This window comes from Necator americanus, chromosome X, assembly GCF_031761385.1.
Source record: "Necator americanus strain Aroian chromosome X, whole genome shotgun sequence".
Taxonomy (NCBI): Eukaryota; Metazoa; Nematoda; class Chromadorea; order Rhabditida; family Ancylostomatidae; genus Necator; species Necator americanus.
Genome location: NC_087376.1, coordinates 22,815,601 through 22,827,757, shown reverse-complemented (window position 1 = coordinate 22,827,757; position 12,157 = coordinate 22,815,601). Strand labels below are relative to the sequence as shown.

General features: G+C 45.6%; 5 protein-coding genes across 8 annotated transcripts; 4 read left to right on the top strand and 1 right to left on the bottom strand.

Annotated features, from left to right (window-relative positions):
* Positions 1-3: 3 nt before the first annotated feature.
* Positions 4-771, top strand: RB195_024917 (uncharacterized protein; the record flags this gene model as incomplete). The annotated part of the gene is made up of 1 exon (XM_013450860.2): positions 4-771. The coding sequence occupies one exon, from the start codon at positions 4-6 to the stop codon at positions 769-771; it is 768 nt and encodes a 255-aa protein (XP_013306314.2).
* Positions 772-1,197: 426 nt separating this feature from the next.
* RB195_024916 (uncharacterized protein) lies at positions 1,198-1,488 on the top strand (the record flags this gene model as incomplete). Its single annotated transcript, XM_064212857.1, has 1 exon — positions 1,198-1,488. One exon carries the CDS (start codon positions 1,198-1,200, stop codon positions 1,486-1,488), a length of 291 nt encoding a protein of 96 aa, XP_064068738.1.
* A 1,183-nt stretch (positions 1,489-2,671) lies between these two features.
* On the top strand, positions 2,672-5,828 carry RB195_024915 (uncharacterized protein; the record flags this gene model as incomplete). 3 transcript variants are annotated; one of them, XM_064212856.1, is made up of 4 exons in its annotated part: positions 2,672-2,702; positions 4,185-5,117; positions 5,171-5,235; positions 5,385-5,828. In XM_064212856.1, 4 exons carry the CDS (start codon positions 2,672-2,674, stop codon positions 5,826-5,828), a joined length of 1,473 nt encoding a protein of 490 aa, XP_064068735.1. The 3 variants fall into 3 exon arrangements, with proteins under 3 accessions (XP_064068735.1, XP_064068737.1, XP_064068736.1); XM_064212854.1 differs by lacking the exons at positions 2,672-2,702; positions 5,385-5,828 and adding an exon at positions 4,072-4,102 and having other exon boundaries at positions 5,171-5,316; XM_064212855.1 differs by lacking the exon at positions 2,672-2,702 and having other exon boundaries at positions 4,949-5,117.
* A 457-nt stretch (positions 5,829-6,285) lies between these two features.
* On the top strand, positions 6,286-6,957 carry RB195_024914 (uncharacterized protein; the record flags this gene model as incomplete). 2 transcript variants are annotated; one of them, XM_064212852.1, is made up of 1 exon in its annotated part: positions 6,286-6,957. In XM_064212852.1, the coding sequence occupies one exon, from the start codon at positions 6,286-6,288 to the stop codon at positions 6,955-6,957; it is 672 nt and encodes a 223-aa protein (XP_064068733.1). The 2 variants fall into 2 exon arrangements, with proteins under 2 accessions (XP_064068733.1, XP_064068734.1); XM_064212853.1 differs by having other exon boundaries at positions 6,403-6,957.
* A 1,276-nt stretch (positions 6,958-8,233) lies between these two features.
* On the bottom strand, positions 8,234-10,483 carry RB195_024913 (uncharacterized protein; the record flags this gene model as incomplete). The annotated part of the gene is made up of 3 exons (XM_064212851.1): positions 8,234-8,382; positions 9,631-9,990; positions 10,300-10,483. 3 exons carry the CDS (start codon positions 10,481-10,483, stop codon positions 8,234-8,236), a joined length of 693 nt encoding a protein of 230 aa, XP_064068732.1.
* Positions 10,484-12,157: the final 1,674 nt, after the last annotated feature.

Below are 12,157 nucleotides of genomic sequence, written 5' to 3'. Positions count from 1 at the left end.
AAAATGGTGCCCGTATACACGGCAAATCGACTGCAACGTTGGAAGTTGATACTTTTCGGATATGACTTTGAAATCGAATATCAGAAGACGACAGAGTTTGGACAAGCTGACGTCTTGTCACGCCTGATCCCTCCAAGACCGGCTCAGACAGAAGATATTGTGATAGCCAAAATTGAACAGGATATTCTTGCTGTTCAGAGTGCTGCTGTGAAAGCACTGCCCGTGACCAGGAAAACTACTGAAGAAGAGTCAAGGAAGGATGAAAGGGTATCGCAGGTCATATGGATGCTGCGGACAGGAACATGGCCAAGCAAGCCTGAAGAACAAATCAACAGCTGGAAGGCTCTGAGCCACGAATTGTCAGTGCAGAACGGATGCCTGTATTTTGGACATCCAGGAATGGCAAGAATGAAGATGCTCGCTCGAGGATATGTGTACTGGACGAACATCAACAGGGACATCGAAGAAGCTGCACGCCACTGCTGCAATTGTCAAGAAGCTGCGAAGATGCCAAAGAAGACAGTTCTCAATTCTTGGACCACTGAGAAGAAACCGTGGGACAGAATTCATATCGACTATGCGGGACCACTGAATGGTAGGATGTACCTTGTGCTAGTTGATGCGTATTCGAAGTGGCCAGAAGTCTTTGAGATGTCGTCGTCGTCAACTACTGCAACGTTGAGAGAACTCAGAATGCTGTTCGCATCCCAAGGTGATCCTGTCAGACAACGGTACGCAGTTTACAGCGAAGGAGCTCCAGGAATTCTGTGACATGCAAGGAATTGAGCACGTTCGCTCGCCGCCGTTCCATCCACAGTCAAACGGTCAAGTAGAACGCTTCGTGGATACCTTGAATAGAACCCTTCAGAAGATTAAGGAGGGAGGGGCGTCGGAGAAACTTGCGGAATTTTTGCAGTGCTATAGAAGAACACCATGTGCATCAACGCCAGGACATCTTTCTCCAGCGGAGGTGTTCCTAGGGCGCCAGTTGAGGACATCATGAACGCTGCTGAAGGAATCAGCTAAAGAACAAGGAACGCGCAATGTGGAAATTGAGAACAGTTCAATCGTCATCATGGAGCACAGAAGAGATCGTACCACCAGGAAGAACTCGTGTGGGTGCGTGACTACCGCCCGGGACATGAGAAATGGATCCCTGCTCGTGTGAAGAATCGCTGTGGACGAGCCGTGTACGACATGCTAACGGAAGAGGATGATTTGTGGAAAAGACACGCTAACAAGATGCGTGGAGAAAAACATCGGAGAGTTAGCTGCGAGAGGACTGAAGCTTCCAAGATGCCGTTCAACCAGGAAGACCGACGGTACCATGGTATAGCAAGGACGATCGCCGACATCAACGACAATGTCAAGGATCGAACACGAACTGTCGTGCCGCCGAGAACGACTAGACCAGCTCGACAACGCCGACCGCCTCGTCGATTGCAACCTGATCCGAAGATGAAGACGTACGCGATGCGTTCATCTTAGGGGGGAGGTGTTGGAGCCGTAGAGATGTTAATATGTTAGTCATGTAGTTGTATATCTTGTGTTATTGCCATTGTATGTTATTTCCATGTGTTGAGAGGTTCTTATTAACCAGCTCAATGTACGAAGCAATGTTTGGCACAGTTGCCCGATTTTGTTTTAGGTTCGGGTAAGTACCGGGTCCGATAAACCATCTTCACAACTCGAGCAATGACACAACACTTATTATTAGTATTAGCTAGGTACGGAGAGAAGTGATTGAGAGTAAATACAATAGCTAGTGCTTCATGTTCTATGATTGAGGAGTTTTTCGCATGCTTTTCAAGTGGGCAAGTGTAGTATGCAATTTGGTGTTCCTTGCAACTGTTGCGACTAACCTGAAACCTTCCTAAATGTCACCATCTCTAATATACTAACACCTACGGTCCACCACTTCGAGTGCAGCCGCTTAGGTTACTGCATCGCTTACGCAACTACGCCGCGCTTCATGTTGTTTTGACTCTGATGTAAGTTTGATTTCCTTTTAATTGCCGCCGATCCTATTTACCACAAATACAATTTATTTAAACAAAGAGTCCTTTCAAAGAGACTAGTTTCACTTCGAAGAGAAAAACAAACCACTCATCTCTTCGAAATTGCGCCCCCTTGTTGAAAGAAAAGCAGTATGTTGTCCATAGTTTAGCACATGAACTACTCGCTTTTAATTCGTAAACACCACATAAGATTTTGTTGCATGCGAAATTTTCTTCTTTCGTCTGCTTATCTGTCAACATGTTCGGTTTTCAAATCACATTTCATTGCACAAATACCAAAATTAGAATCTTCAAGCTATCATCTCTGTAGAAAAATATAATTACACGTTTTATTATAGTACCTTTCCTATAACTGATTTTGATAAACCAACCCATGCAATAAAGAGGGTCCCAGCGGATTCTCCGCGAATGCCTTCGAGACATAACGTGTCCAGTGGATATGCCGGCGGATACGCGAACATACCTCACGCTCCAGTCGTTCATGAAGACGCAAACAACCGTCTTAGATGTTCTTCTAGCCACGAGACACAGAAAACTGCGCAGTTACAAGGAAATATGCAAAGAAGAGTGGTGTGAGCTGTCGAAATTACCGAATAAGTCAAAGAATAATAGCGTTAGATAGAAGTACATGGGATTTTGTATGGTGTTCCACTATGCAGACGTTGATGCAGCGTATGATTAACGGTAGGTAAGCAGAGTCAGCTATTTAGATCCCAACGAAAGTGAATCTCTTTAGGACAGGCATCATCGCTAATTGCTCTGACGAGGCATGACCGGGGCATGCTCGAAATTCCACCGGGGCCCTCTTTACACGTACCCCTTTTCGCACCTCACTTTAGGGTTACCACGACTCATTTAAGGAATGTTTCTATCGGTAACTCGTGTAGTCATTCGGCTTGGGTATGGCGTTGGTTCATTTACTCCATACACTGATACTTTCTTCAGAAATGGAGAGGTAGTCGCTGGAGACGTTAAACAGTCTTGCTAATTCGAATTGTCGATTGTGAATTGTGATCGATTCCTCGCAGCATGGATTTTCGGGTTTCATTTCGAAGTATTTGAAAACAAATTTTACAGTAAACCATACATAACAATACTCTTGAAGCGACCAGAAGTTCAATATTTCTCCTAGTTATACTAAGGGAAATAGTAGTAGTATAACTAGGAGAAATATTGGACTTTTGGTCACTTTAGGAATATGGTTGTCATATTACTGTGAAATTTGTTTTCAAATACTGCGAAATGAAAAAATGAGAGGCGGGTGTAGTGTAGCGGTTAGAGGTTCCGCTTCCTGCACGATCGATCGAAGGTTCGAATCCGGCCTAGTGCTCACCAAGCGTTTCATCCCTCCGGGGTCGATAAATTGGTAGCAGACTTGCCTGGGAGGATGAGAAACACTGACTTGACACATCGGCTAGCCACCGCAAGTCATTGTATAGGCCAGTTACACGATTCAAACGATTCAAACGATTGAAGTGAACGTGGAGGCGCATCCCAAGCGGATTGATTAACGCCAGACACTTTATCCTTTATCCTTTATAACTAGAAGTATGACATTGCTAGATAGATATCTCTTTAGAAAACTGTCTATTCTAAAATAATTCTTGGAAATACTCTACAGAAACTGATAACACTGAGTGTTTACAAAAACAATCGAAAATTTCTCGAGTTTGGCCAACCAAAATCACCAACTGTCACGTTTGCCCGATGTCGTAACACTTAAAAACACATCGTAGCATCTCGACGGCTGCTTAGAAAATAGATTGAAAAACAAAACAAAAAAAAGCTTCGCATTTGACCTGAGGGAAACCGAAGCCAATAATAACCTAGTCGAAATTTCTATTCTAATCGTTAGTAACTTCCACAACGGTTTACCGCCTCATAGTGGCGTGGGGGTGACACTGGGCGTGGAACTGCGATGCACAGCGGAGGTTCGTCCTCCGGCAGGGTCTCCCAAGCTGAGGAGTTCGACACATCCGACATTCCGACTTCTCGGAATCGGAAGCCTAGCTAAGAGTAAACCACTGCTAAGATTCACCACCGACTTTGCAAAATGTCGCAAGGTGGTTCCCTGATCCACATAGGTTGGGTGACGACCTGTGGAGAAAGCTAAGCTCGCCGTGGCATGGCTGCTTAGTTTGGGGAGAAGTCCCTTTGCCACTCCAGCATATTCACTGTCTCAGTACCCTGCACACTGGGCCCTGCCGTCTCAGATATCGGACGGTATAGCGACCGGTAAGAGGCGATCAAATCTCAGGTTGCCCAGGACGTCATTGATTCTGGACCAAGACGACATACGCACGACTCGCCATGGAGACTGTCTCAAACTGTGTACTTACAACGCGAGAACAGTTTCCACAGACGCTGACCCGCATGCCCTTCTCGGAGCTGCAGAGCGTATCAAATTTCACCTGATTGGTCTTCAGGAGACCAAGTGCAGAAGGAGCGACGTACGACAGATGAATGATGGTACACTCGTCATTCGTGGAGAGAAGATTCCGTCGCGAAATGTAGGCGGTGTTGGTTTTGCTGTGCACTCATCTGTCGTCCACCTCGTCGATTCTCACAAGATCCTGTCACCTCGTCTGGCCATTCTTCGCCTCCGCCCTCCGCGCCAAAAATCCATCAGTATCATCAACTGCTACTCACCAACATCAGCAGCTGATGAATCCGAATTGGGCGCATTTTACGAGGAGCTGGAAGAAGTAGTCCGCAACGAGAAGTCCTTCTACAAATTCGTTGTCGGAGACTTCAACGCAAAAGTAGAAAAGGCCACAGAAGAGGAATGCAGGATTGGAAGATTTGAACTAGGGGACCGGAATGAAAACGGCAATCGTCTCGCCGGACTGTTGTCCGCCGCTCGCCTCTTTCATGGAAACTCTCTTTTCATAAAAAAAAAGATCATCGTCGGTGGACATGGGAATCGCCCAATGGCGCGACTAGTGCGGAGATCGACCACATACTCACCAACCGGAGGTGGTGTCTACTTGACGTCTCAGTGGTATCATCCTTTTGTATTGGTTCTGATAACCCTCTCCTTCGTGCGAAAATGCGACTTAGCCACCCGATGGAAAAGAACATCTGCTATCGGCAACGAAGGTGAAAAGAAGTCGTTTAGGACGATTGCGTACTCGAAGACTGCTTGTCTTAAGGTGACTGGCACATCGAGGAGGACCGTGGACTACGAGATGCTGCTCAGAGGGAGCCTGTGCTGAACGTGCCTCGAAGCCACGCACGACAAACTTGGATCGAATTTCGAAGACCACCAAGGAATTGTTGTAAAGAAGAAGGACTTTGAGGCTTGATCCGAATGCATCGCACATTGAGCGGTTAGTAGCAAACACTAGTTGCAGAAAAGCGTTGCAGGAGGATTTTTTGAAGTACAGGCAGAAGAAGATTCTGGAAGCAGCACAAAGAAGAACGAGTCTAAAGAAGCGCCACAGGGATCTCCGCAAATATAATATTCCGCTAGCAACCTTGCTGAGCGAAGACGGGACTCGCACGTCTTCTCGTCGTGAGATGGAAATCATTACGGAGAGGTTCTACTCAAACCTTTTCCTTTCATCAACTCCTGTGTCAAGCTCGATCATCCCCACTGATGAAGCTCCACCACGGATTCTCTCTTCGGAAGTACGAGTCGCTATCAAGAGCATGAAACCTGGCAGAGCCCCCAGATTTTATATCAGCAGACTTTCTTCGGGCTGGCGGCTATCCGCTTCATGTAATCTTAGCAGCGCACATGACATCCTACCTTCAGAAAGAAAGGATCCCAGACCAGTGGAAGATCTCGTGAACCATTCTTATCCATAAGAAAGGTGACCGAGAGGACCTTCGGAACTACCGTCGGATATGCTTGTTCAGCGTGTTATACAAAGTATTCACCAAGATCATCCTCACGCGCATATCTAGGACGCTGGATGAAGCCCAACCTCAAGAACAAGCTGGGTTCCGCCAGGGGTTCAGCTGCCTGGACCACATCCAGACCGTGTCGAGGGTCATAGAGGCCTGCCCCTTGTTCTAACCTTCGTCGACTATGAGAAGCCCTTTGACAACGTAGAAACGAATGCAATACTGTCAGCGCTGGTCGATCAAGGTGTGGACGCGTCGTGTGTGAGGATATTAGCCCATTGCTACGATCGATGCACGATACAGGATAGGATATAGGATACAGCTTTTCCACCGCCCTCTCACCATACCCATTGGAAAGGGGGTACGACAAGGCGATACTGTATCGCCGAAGCTGTTCACGGCTGCATTGCAATGGATAATGAAATCACTATACTGGGAAGAAGGGGGCATACGTGTTGATGGAAGATTTCTTTCTAACCTTCGTTTCGCGGACGACATCGTTCTCTTTTCGAGCAGTACCAATGAAGCAGAAACGATGCTCAACGAATTGAACGAAGCAGGGAAGAGAATAGGACTGCGAATAAACAGAAAGACACAGTTCATGAAGAACGCCCACTGCGAGGACGGAGGAGTACAACTTGAAGGCTCCCAAATCGTGGAAACTCCGTCATACGTATACCTCGGGCGTTCTATGAACATGGAAAACGACTTGAAGGAAGAACTGAATAGAAGAATGAGAGCAGGGAGGGCAGCATTCGCAGCCGTCAGGAAAGCTACGGACCAACTGACGCACCAAGATCTTCGTGCCCATCTGTTTGACTCGACAGTCCTTCCAGCGCTCTGTTACGCAGAGGAGACGTGGACAGACACCGCTACCACGTCTAGGAAGCTAATTACTACTCACAGAGCCCTTGAGAGATGTCTCCTGAAGTTTAACCGGCGCACACAACACCTTGCCGGTCTTCGTAGCTCCGACTTAAGAGGAATGTCCCGTATTCGCGACCCAGCAGAATATGTATCGAAAGCAAAACATAGATGGACCGGTCACATCATGAGAAGAATCGACGATAGGTGGACTAAAAAACGCTAGAGTGGATCCCAAGGGACGCTAAACGCCCCCGAGGGAGACCGCCAACGAGATGGGGTGACGTGTTCGCTGCACGGATGGACCAGCTGAGAGCTCAGCTGGATACGGCTTAAGGACCTCATCAACGTCACTCACGAAGCTTGAGAACATCTTGGATGACAATGGCGAGGGAACGAAACGAGTGGAAGAGATGCTGGAGCCCGTTCAGTGGAGACGGGCCATCTAAGTATCTAAGTAAGTAAGTATTGCTAGTAGGAGTATTAAACACGAATTCAGCGGCATTTAGAAGAAATTGTTCCTCAAAAAATAAGTGCTTTAGAGAGGCTTATAACTGCGGGAATCAAATTCGAATAGAATGGATTAGATTGCTAATGTTGCATTCGATTGCTAATGCCGATTATGGGTATGTTATTAAAGTGCTTTCCCTCAGTACGTGACCAAATCTTAGGGGGTGAGCTCCACACATTTTCTCGGCTATGAGAGCTATGCCTAGTCTCTACCGGATATCTTCGTCGCGAATGTGGTTGAAGTGAGTGACATCAACCATCCATTAAAACGTCTTCATTTCCATTCCTTCGAGATGACGTTTAGCTTCTTTGGTCGTGGGTCAACAACAGTCGACGCTATAGAGCGCTATGGTGGGATAGCGGTTCTCACATACACTTGAAATGAGAGGTTCAGGCATCCTCTTGCTATAGAGCACACCAGAGCTCGATTATCACTTCAACGATGCAGCTTACAGGAGCAGTAATGTCACGTGTAAGTCTGCCGTGGGATGCGATCATCGAACCGTGATATTTGGGAGCAGCATGTCTCGGAAGGTCTGTGCCGCCAGTGCCAATGTTCCTGGTCTCATTTATGTCACTCGTCATGTACTCAGTACTATTGACGTTGGGATGTACCACAAAACTTGCTTGGCTAGCGCGTCGCAAATAAGAGTTTGCTGCTCCAGCTGTTCATTGTTTTGAAACGCCAGCATGATGTCATCGCTGTAGAGTAGCGTCCATAGTGAGACTTCAGAGGGTTTCTTGTTATGGCATCCACTATGAAAAGTGGCGGAGAGAGGGGTGAGCCCTGATGCAACTAAATGAAGATAGGGAGTTTCGCTGACGTTCCGACAGCCTCATGCATTCGGCGTCCATCGGTGGTCTTGGTGACGAAACCTCTGACTTGTGGGCAGATAGGCAATGTCTCAAATTTGGGGTCGATGATTCGTTTAGAGGTCTTAATGCCATGAGACGGTAGTTGAATTGTCCTGTAATTCGAACATTTGGCTGGGTTATCCTTGCTCGTCTAGATAGGTACTGTCGTGCTTCGCTGCCAGTTCACGGGAATCTTCTTTTCTTCCACGACTCGGTTCAGAAAACGTGCTGGCTATTTTACAGAATTCCAAATCCAGTGACTCCTTGGAACGTCGCAGTGGCAAATCTAAAAATCGACCTCTCATCTAAAAAGGTCAATTGCAAAAGCTTTTGATATTTTAAGGGGGCTAGTTAGTGTTCGAGCTGATTTGATTTTTGTGAGTGAAAGTCTTTTTTTTGCGCAGTGGTGGTTTTCCGACAAAAATTACTCCACTTCAAATGCCATCTCTTAATCGTCATGTTTTTCTTCTTTGAAATGTTCTGCATTTCACTAGAATAGAGTGGCAGCTTGGCTAACTTTTTGCGCTAGTAACGTTCTTTACGTACTAGGTACTAAGTACTAATGTGAGATAGCAGTGCGTGCGTAGAGCGAGCTGCTCACTACCCACACACCCCTTGAGGGATTTTTTCTTGAAGTTTAACCGGCGCACACAACACCTAGCCGGTCTTCGCAGCTCCGCCTTAAGAGCAACGTCCCGTAATCGCGCACCCAGCGGAATATATATCGAAAGCAAAGCATAGAACGGCCGGTCACATTATGAGAAGAATCGATGATAGATGGACTAGAAGAACGGTAGACTGGACCTTTTTACGCGAAGGGTCCTTCGAAGAAGACCGCAGACGATAGTTCGCTGCACGGATGGGCCAACTGAGAGCTCAGGTGGATACGGCTAGAGGATTTCGTCAACATCAGTCACGAAACTTAAGATCATCTTGAGTAACAATGGCGGGAGAACGAAAGAAGTAGAAAAGATGCTGGGCTCGCACGTCCAGTGAAGACGCACTATCTAACCATGTAAATGACTATGTTATATCATCCTGCGCTTATTGAACCTCACCTTTATAGGCTTTGCAAATGCCTAATGTGGAATTACAGTTGTTATGAATAATGCAACCAACCTTGCAAGTCCATGCAGAAGGGACATGAAAGGCAGCGTCCCACGAACTGACGATATTGGGTCACTGTGGGCAAATATATAGAATTCGGTATAGATTACGAGTATGAGCGTGAACCCTAATCGTCTTGAAAAGGGGCGTGGGAACGTAGTTTATTCCTAGGAGGTGCGTTGTAACGCACCTCCTAGGAATAAACTACGTTCCCCCTTTGTAGACGGTCCGATCAAAGTTTGTCGAATTCGCACACTCGGATAGTGGAGGATATGGACAGATGGACAGAATTATGATCCTCTTCGGCGCTCGGGCAGTCATAAAGGAGATTAGCCCCAAGGACCAAGTGGTAAGATTAGGAACATAGTATACGACGAGTTTTTCCGTTGTAAAGCCAAAAACATCCTATTTTCTCGAAATAGCCAACAGAGTCCCTCCATGATTCGGTTGTTGAGGGTTGTTGCGTGCGGTGCTTGCGGCGCCTCCGCTGCGTAAGGGAGCGCTGGAAGAACTGTGGAGTCAAACAGATGGACACGGTGATATTGGTCCGTCAGTTGGTCCGTAGCTTCCCTGACGGGTGAAAATGCTGCCCAAGCTCCTCTCATCCTCCCATTCAGTTCTTCCTTCATGTCGTTTTTCATACGTCGTCCAAGGTAGACATTCGACGAAGTTTTCACGATATGGTAGTCTTCAAGTTGTACTCCTCCGTCCATGCAATAGACGTTCTTAATGAATTCTTCTTTCGGTTTATTGGCAATCCTATTCTTTTCCCTGTTTCGCTCAATTCCTTGAGCATCCTTTCTGCTTCACTGGTACGTCTCGAAAAGAGAACGACGTCGTCCGCAAAACAAAGATTGGAAAGGAGGAATCTCCTCTCAACTCGTGTCTCGCTTTGTTCCCAGAAAAGTGATTTCATCGTCAATTGCAGTGCGGCCATGAACAGCTTCGGCGATATACTATCGCCTTGCCGTGCCCCTTTTCCAATAGCTATGGTGATGGGGGGGGGGGCGTGGTGGAAAAGCTGTAGGTTAGTGGTTTGGTAGTAGCAATTGGCTAAGGTCCTCGGATAGAAGATGGAAGATTCACGCATCCACACCTTGGTCGACCAGCACTGACAGTACTGCATCCGTTTCTACGCTGTGGAAGGCCTTCTCATAGACGACGAAGGTTAGAACAAGGGAGAGGCGTTGTTCCCGGCAAACCTCCATGACCTTCGACACGTTCTGGATGTGACCCGAAGCTCTGACAGAATCCTGTTTGTTCTTGAGGGTGAGCTTCATCCAGCGTCCTACATATGCGCATGGGGATGATTTTAGTGAGTACTTTATATATATACAGTATATATATATATATATATGTATATATATATATATATATATATATATATATATATATATATATATATATATATATATATATATATATATATATATACAACACCGCTACTAACTTGTGTCCCAAAATCCGTCGCAAACCGTCGGAATTCTTGGAAGTGGGCAAAATTAAATTTTGAAAATACCATTCGAAAGCAAATGAGCTGCTGATTTCAAATATACTTCAAAAATTTACTTTTGACAAATGTGTGTCCTGAAAACGGGCAAAGTTTCCTTAAGCCCCGTTAATTACTTTCACACCTCCGCAATCCTGCCATTGGGATATCCCGCGGATACATCTCCATGGAAGGAAAGGGTGTTCATAGGATTTCCGCTTATTTCTCGAAATTAAACAAAATTTTTATTACATCCGTAATCAGGAGGCTATTTAGAGCATTTTGGTACCCCACATCATATGTTGGTTCGAAATTTCCATTCTCTTCAGAAATTGACGAAAGTGCTCCATCGAAGCTTAATAAAAAGCCATACTTTCCAAGCTGTGAAAAATCTCCTCGGAAATTTTTCAGTGAACAACTTGTACTAGACAATAGTTTATACTGAAAGTTTCTAGGTTTGAAAACGTCTAGTTTTTCCAGTGTCCAACTTACAACATTACTTTATTTCGTTATTTGGTCCAATTTTTGAACAGCTGTCAACGGCTTGGAGTGAACGCTTCTGTCTCGCGATTAGGTACCTGCTTAGAGCTCTTCTTCCTTTGCGAGAAGTGAATTAGGTGCTAACATTGGATGACAGCTGGTCATGGTTTTAGAGTGACCAAATTGGAGAAAATTTCGTCTGTCTTCACAAAACAGAAATTTTTGTAGCCTCTATGAATTTTTTCAGTACCTCAAATAGCCAGTTCTTCTCACAAAAAGACGCTCTTTCGAATGATGTTGAATTCACTTTTATTTACAAACTTCAAAATTTCAACACTGACTCCGCCCTCCTATATAGCAGGCAATGTTCTATAACTGGAATGGTTGTCGCGGCCCAGGCATGGTCAGGCATCTCACACCTTCGATAGGTGACTCCTCTGGCGATTCGGCGTCACAGAGAGACAATAATGTTTGAACATAAGTGAACAAGAACAACAATTCTACACAGTTCTTAGTCATCGGAACCATACAGCTTCTTCAATTTCACAAGCTTTCAGAAAGAAATACAAACAAACGAAATAAACCTCCTGAAAAAAAAACAAAAATAAAACAAATCAAGACGTTTGATGGAGGAAAAAATCGGAACTTCTCAAATTTTTTTAATTTTCCGTGTCTTCCTTTTCTTCCCTCTCCTCTTCTTTTTATTTCTTGGCTTGGTTTCGTCAGTCATTTTCCTTCCTAGCCGATTCAAATTATCGCTGCTGTTTTTACAAATAAGAACTCTTTGGAAGTCTCGTCCCTGTTCACTTATGTTCAAACATTATTGTCTCTCTGTGACGCCGAATCGCCAGAGGAGTCACCTATCGAAGGTGTGAGATGCCTGACCATGCCTGGGCCGCGACAACCATTCCAGCTATAGAACATTGCCTGCTATATAGGAGGGCGGAGTCAGTGTTGAAATTTTGAAGTTTGTAAATAAAAGTGA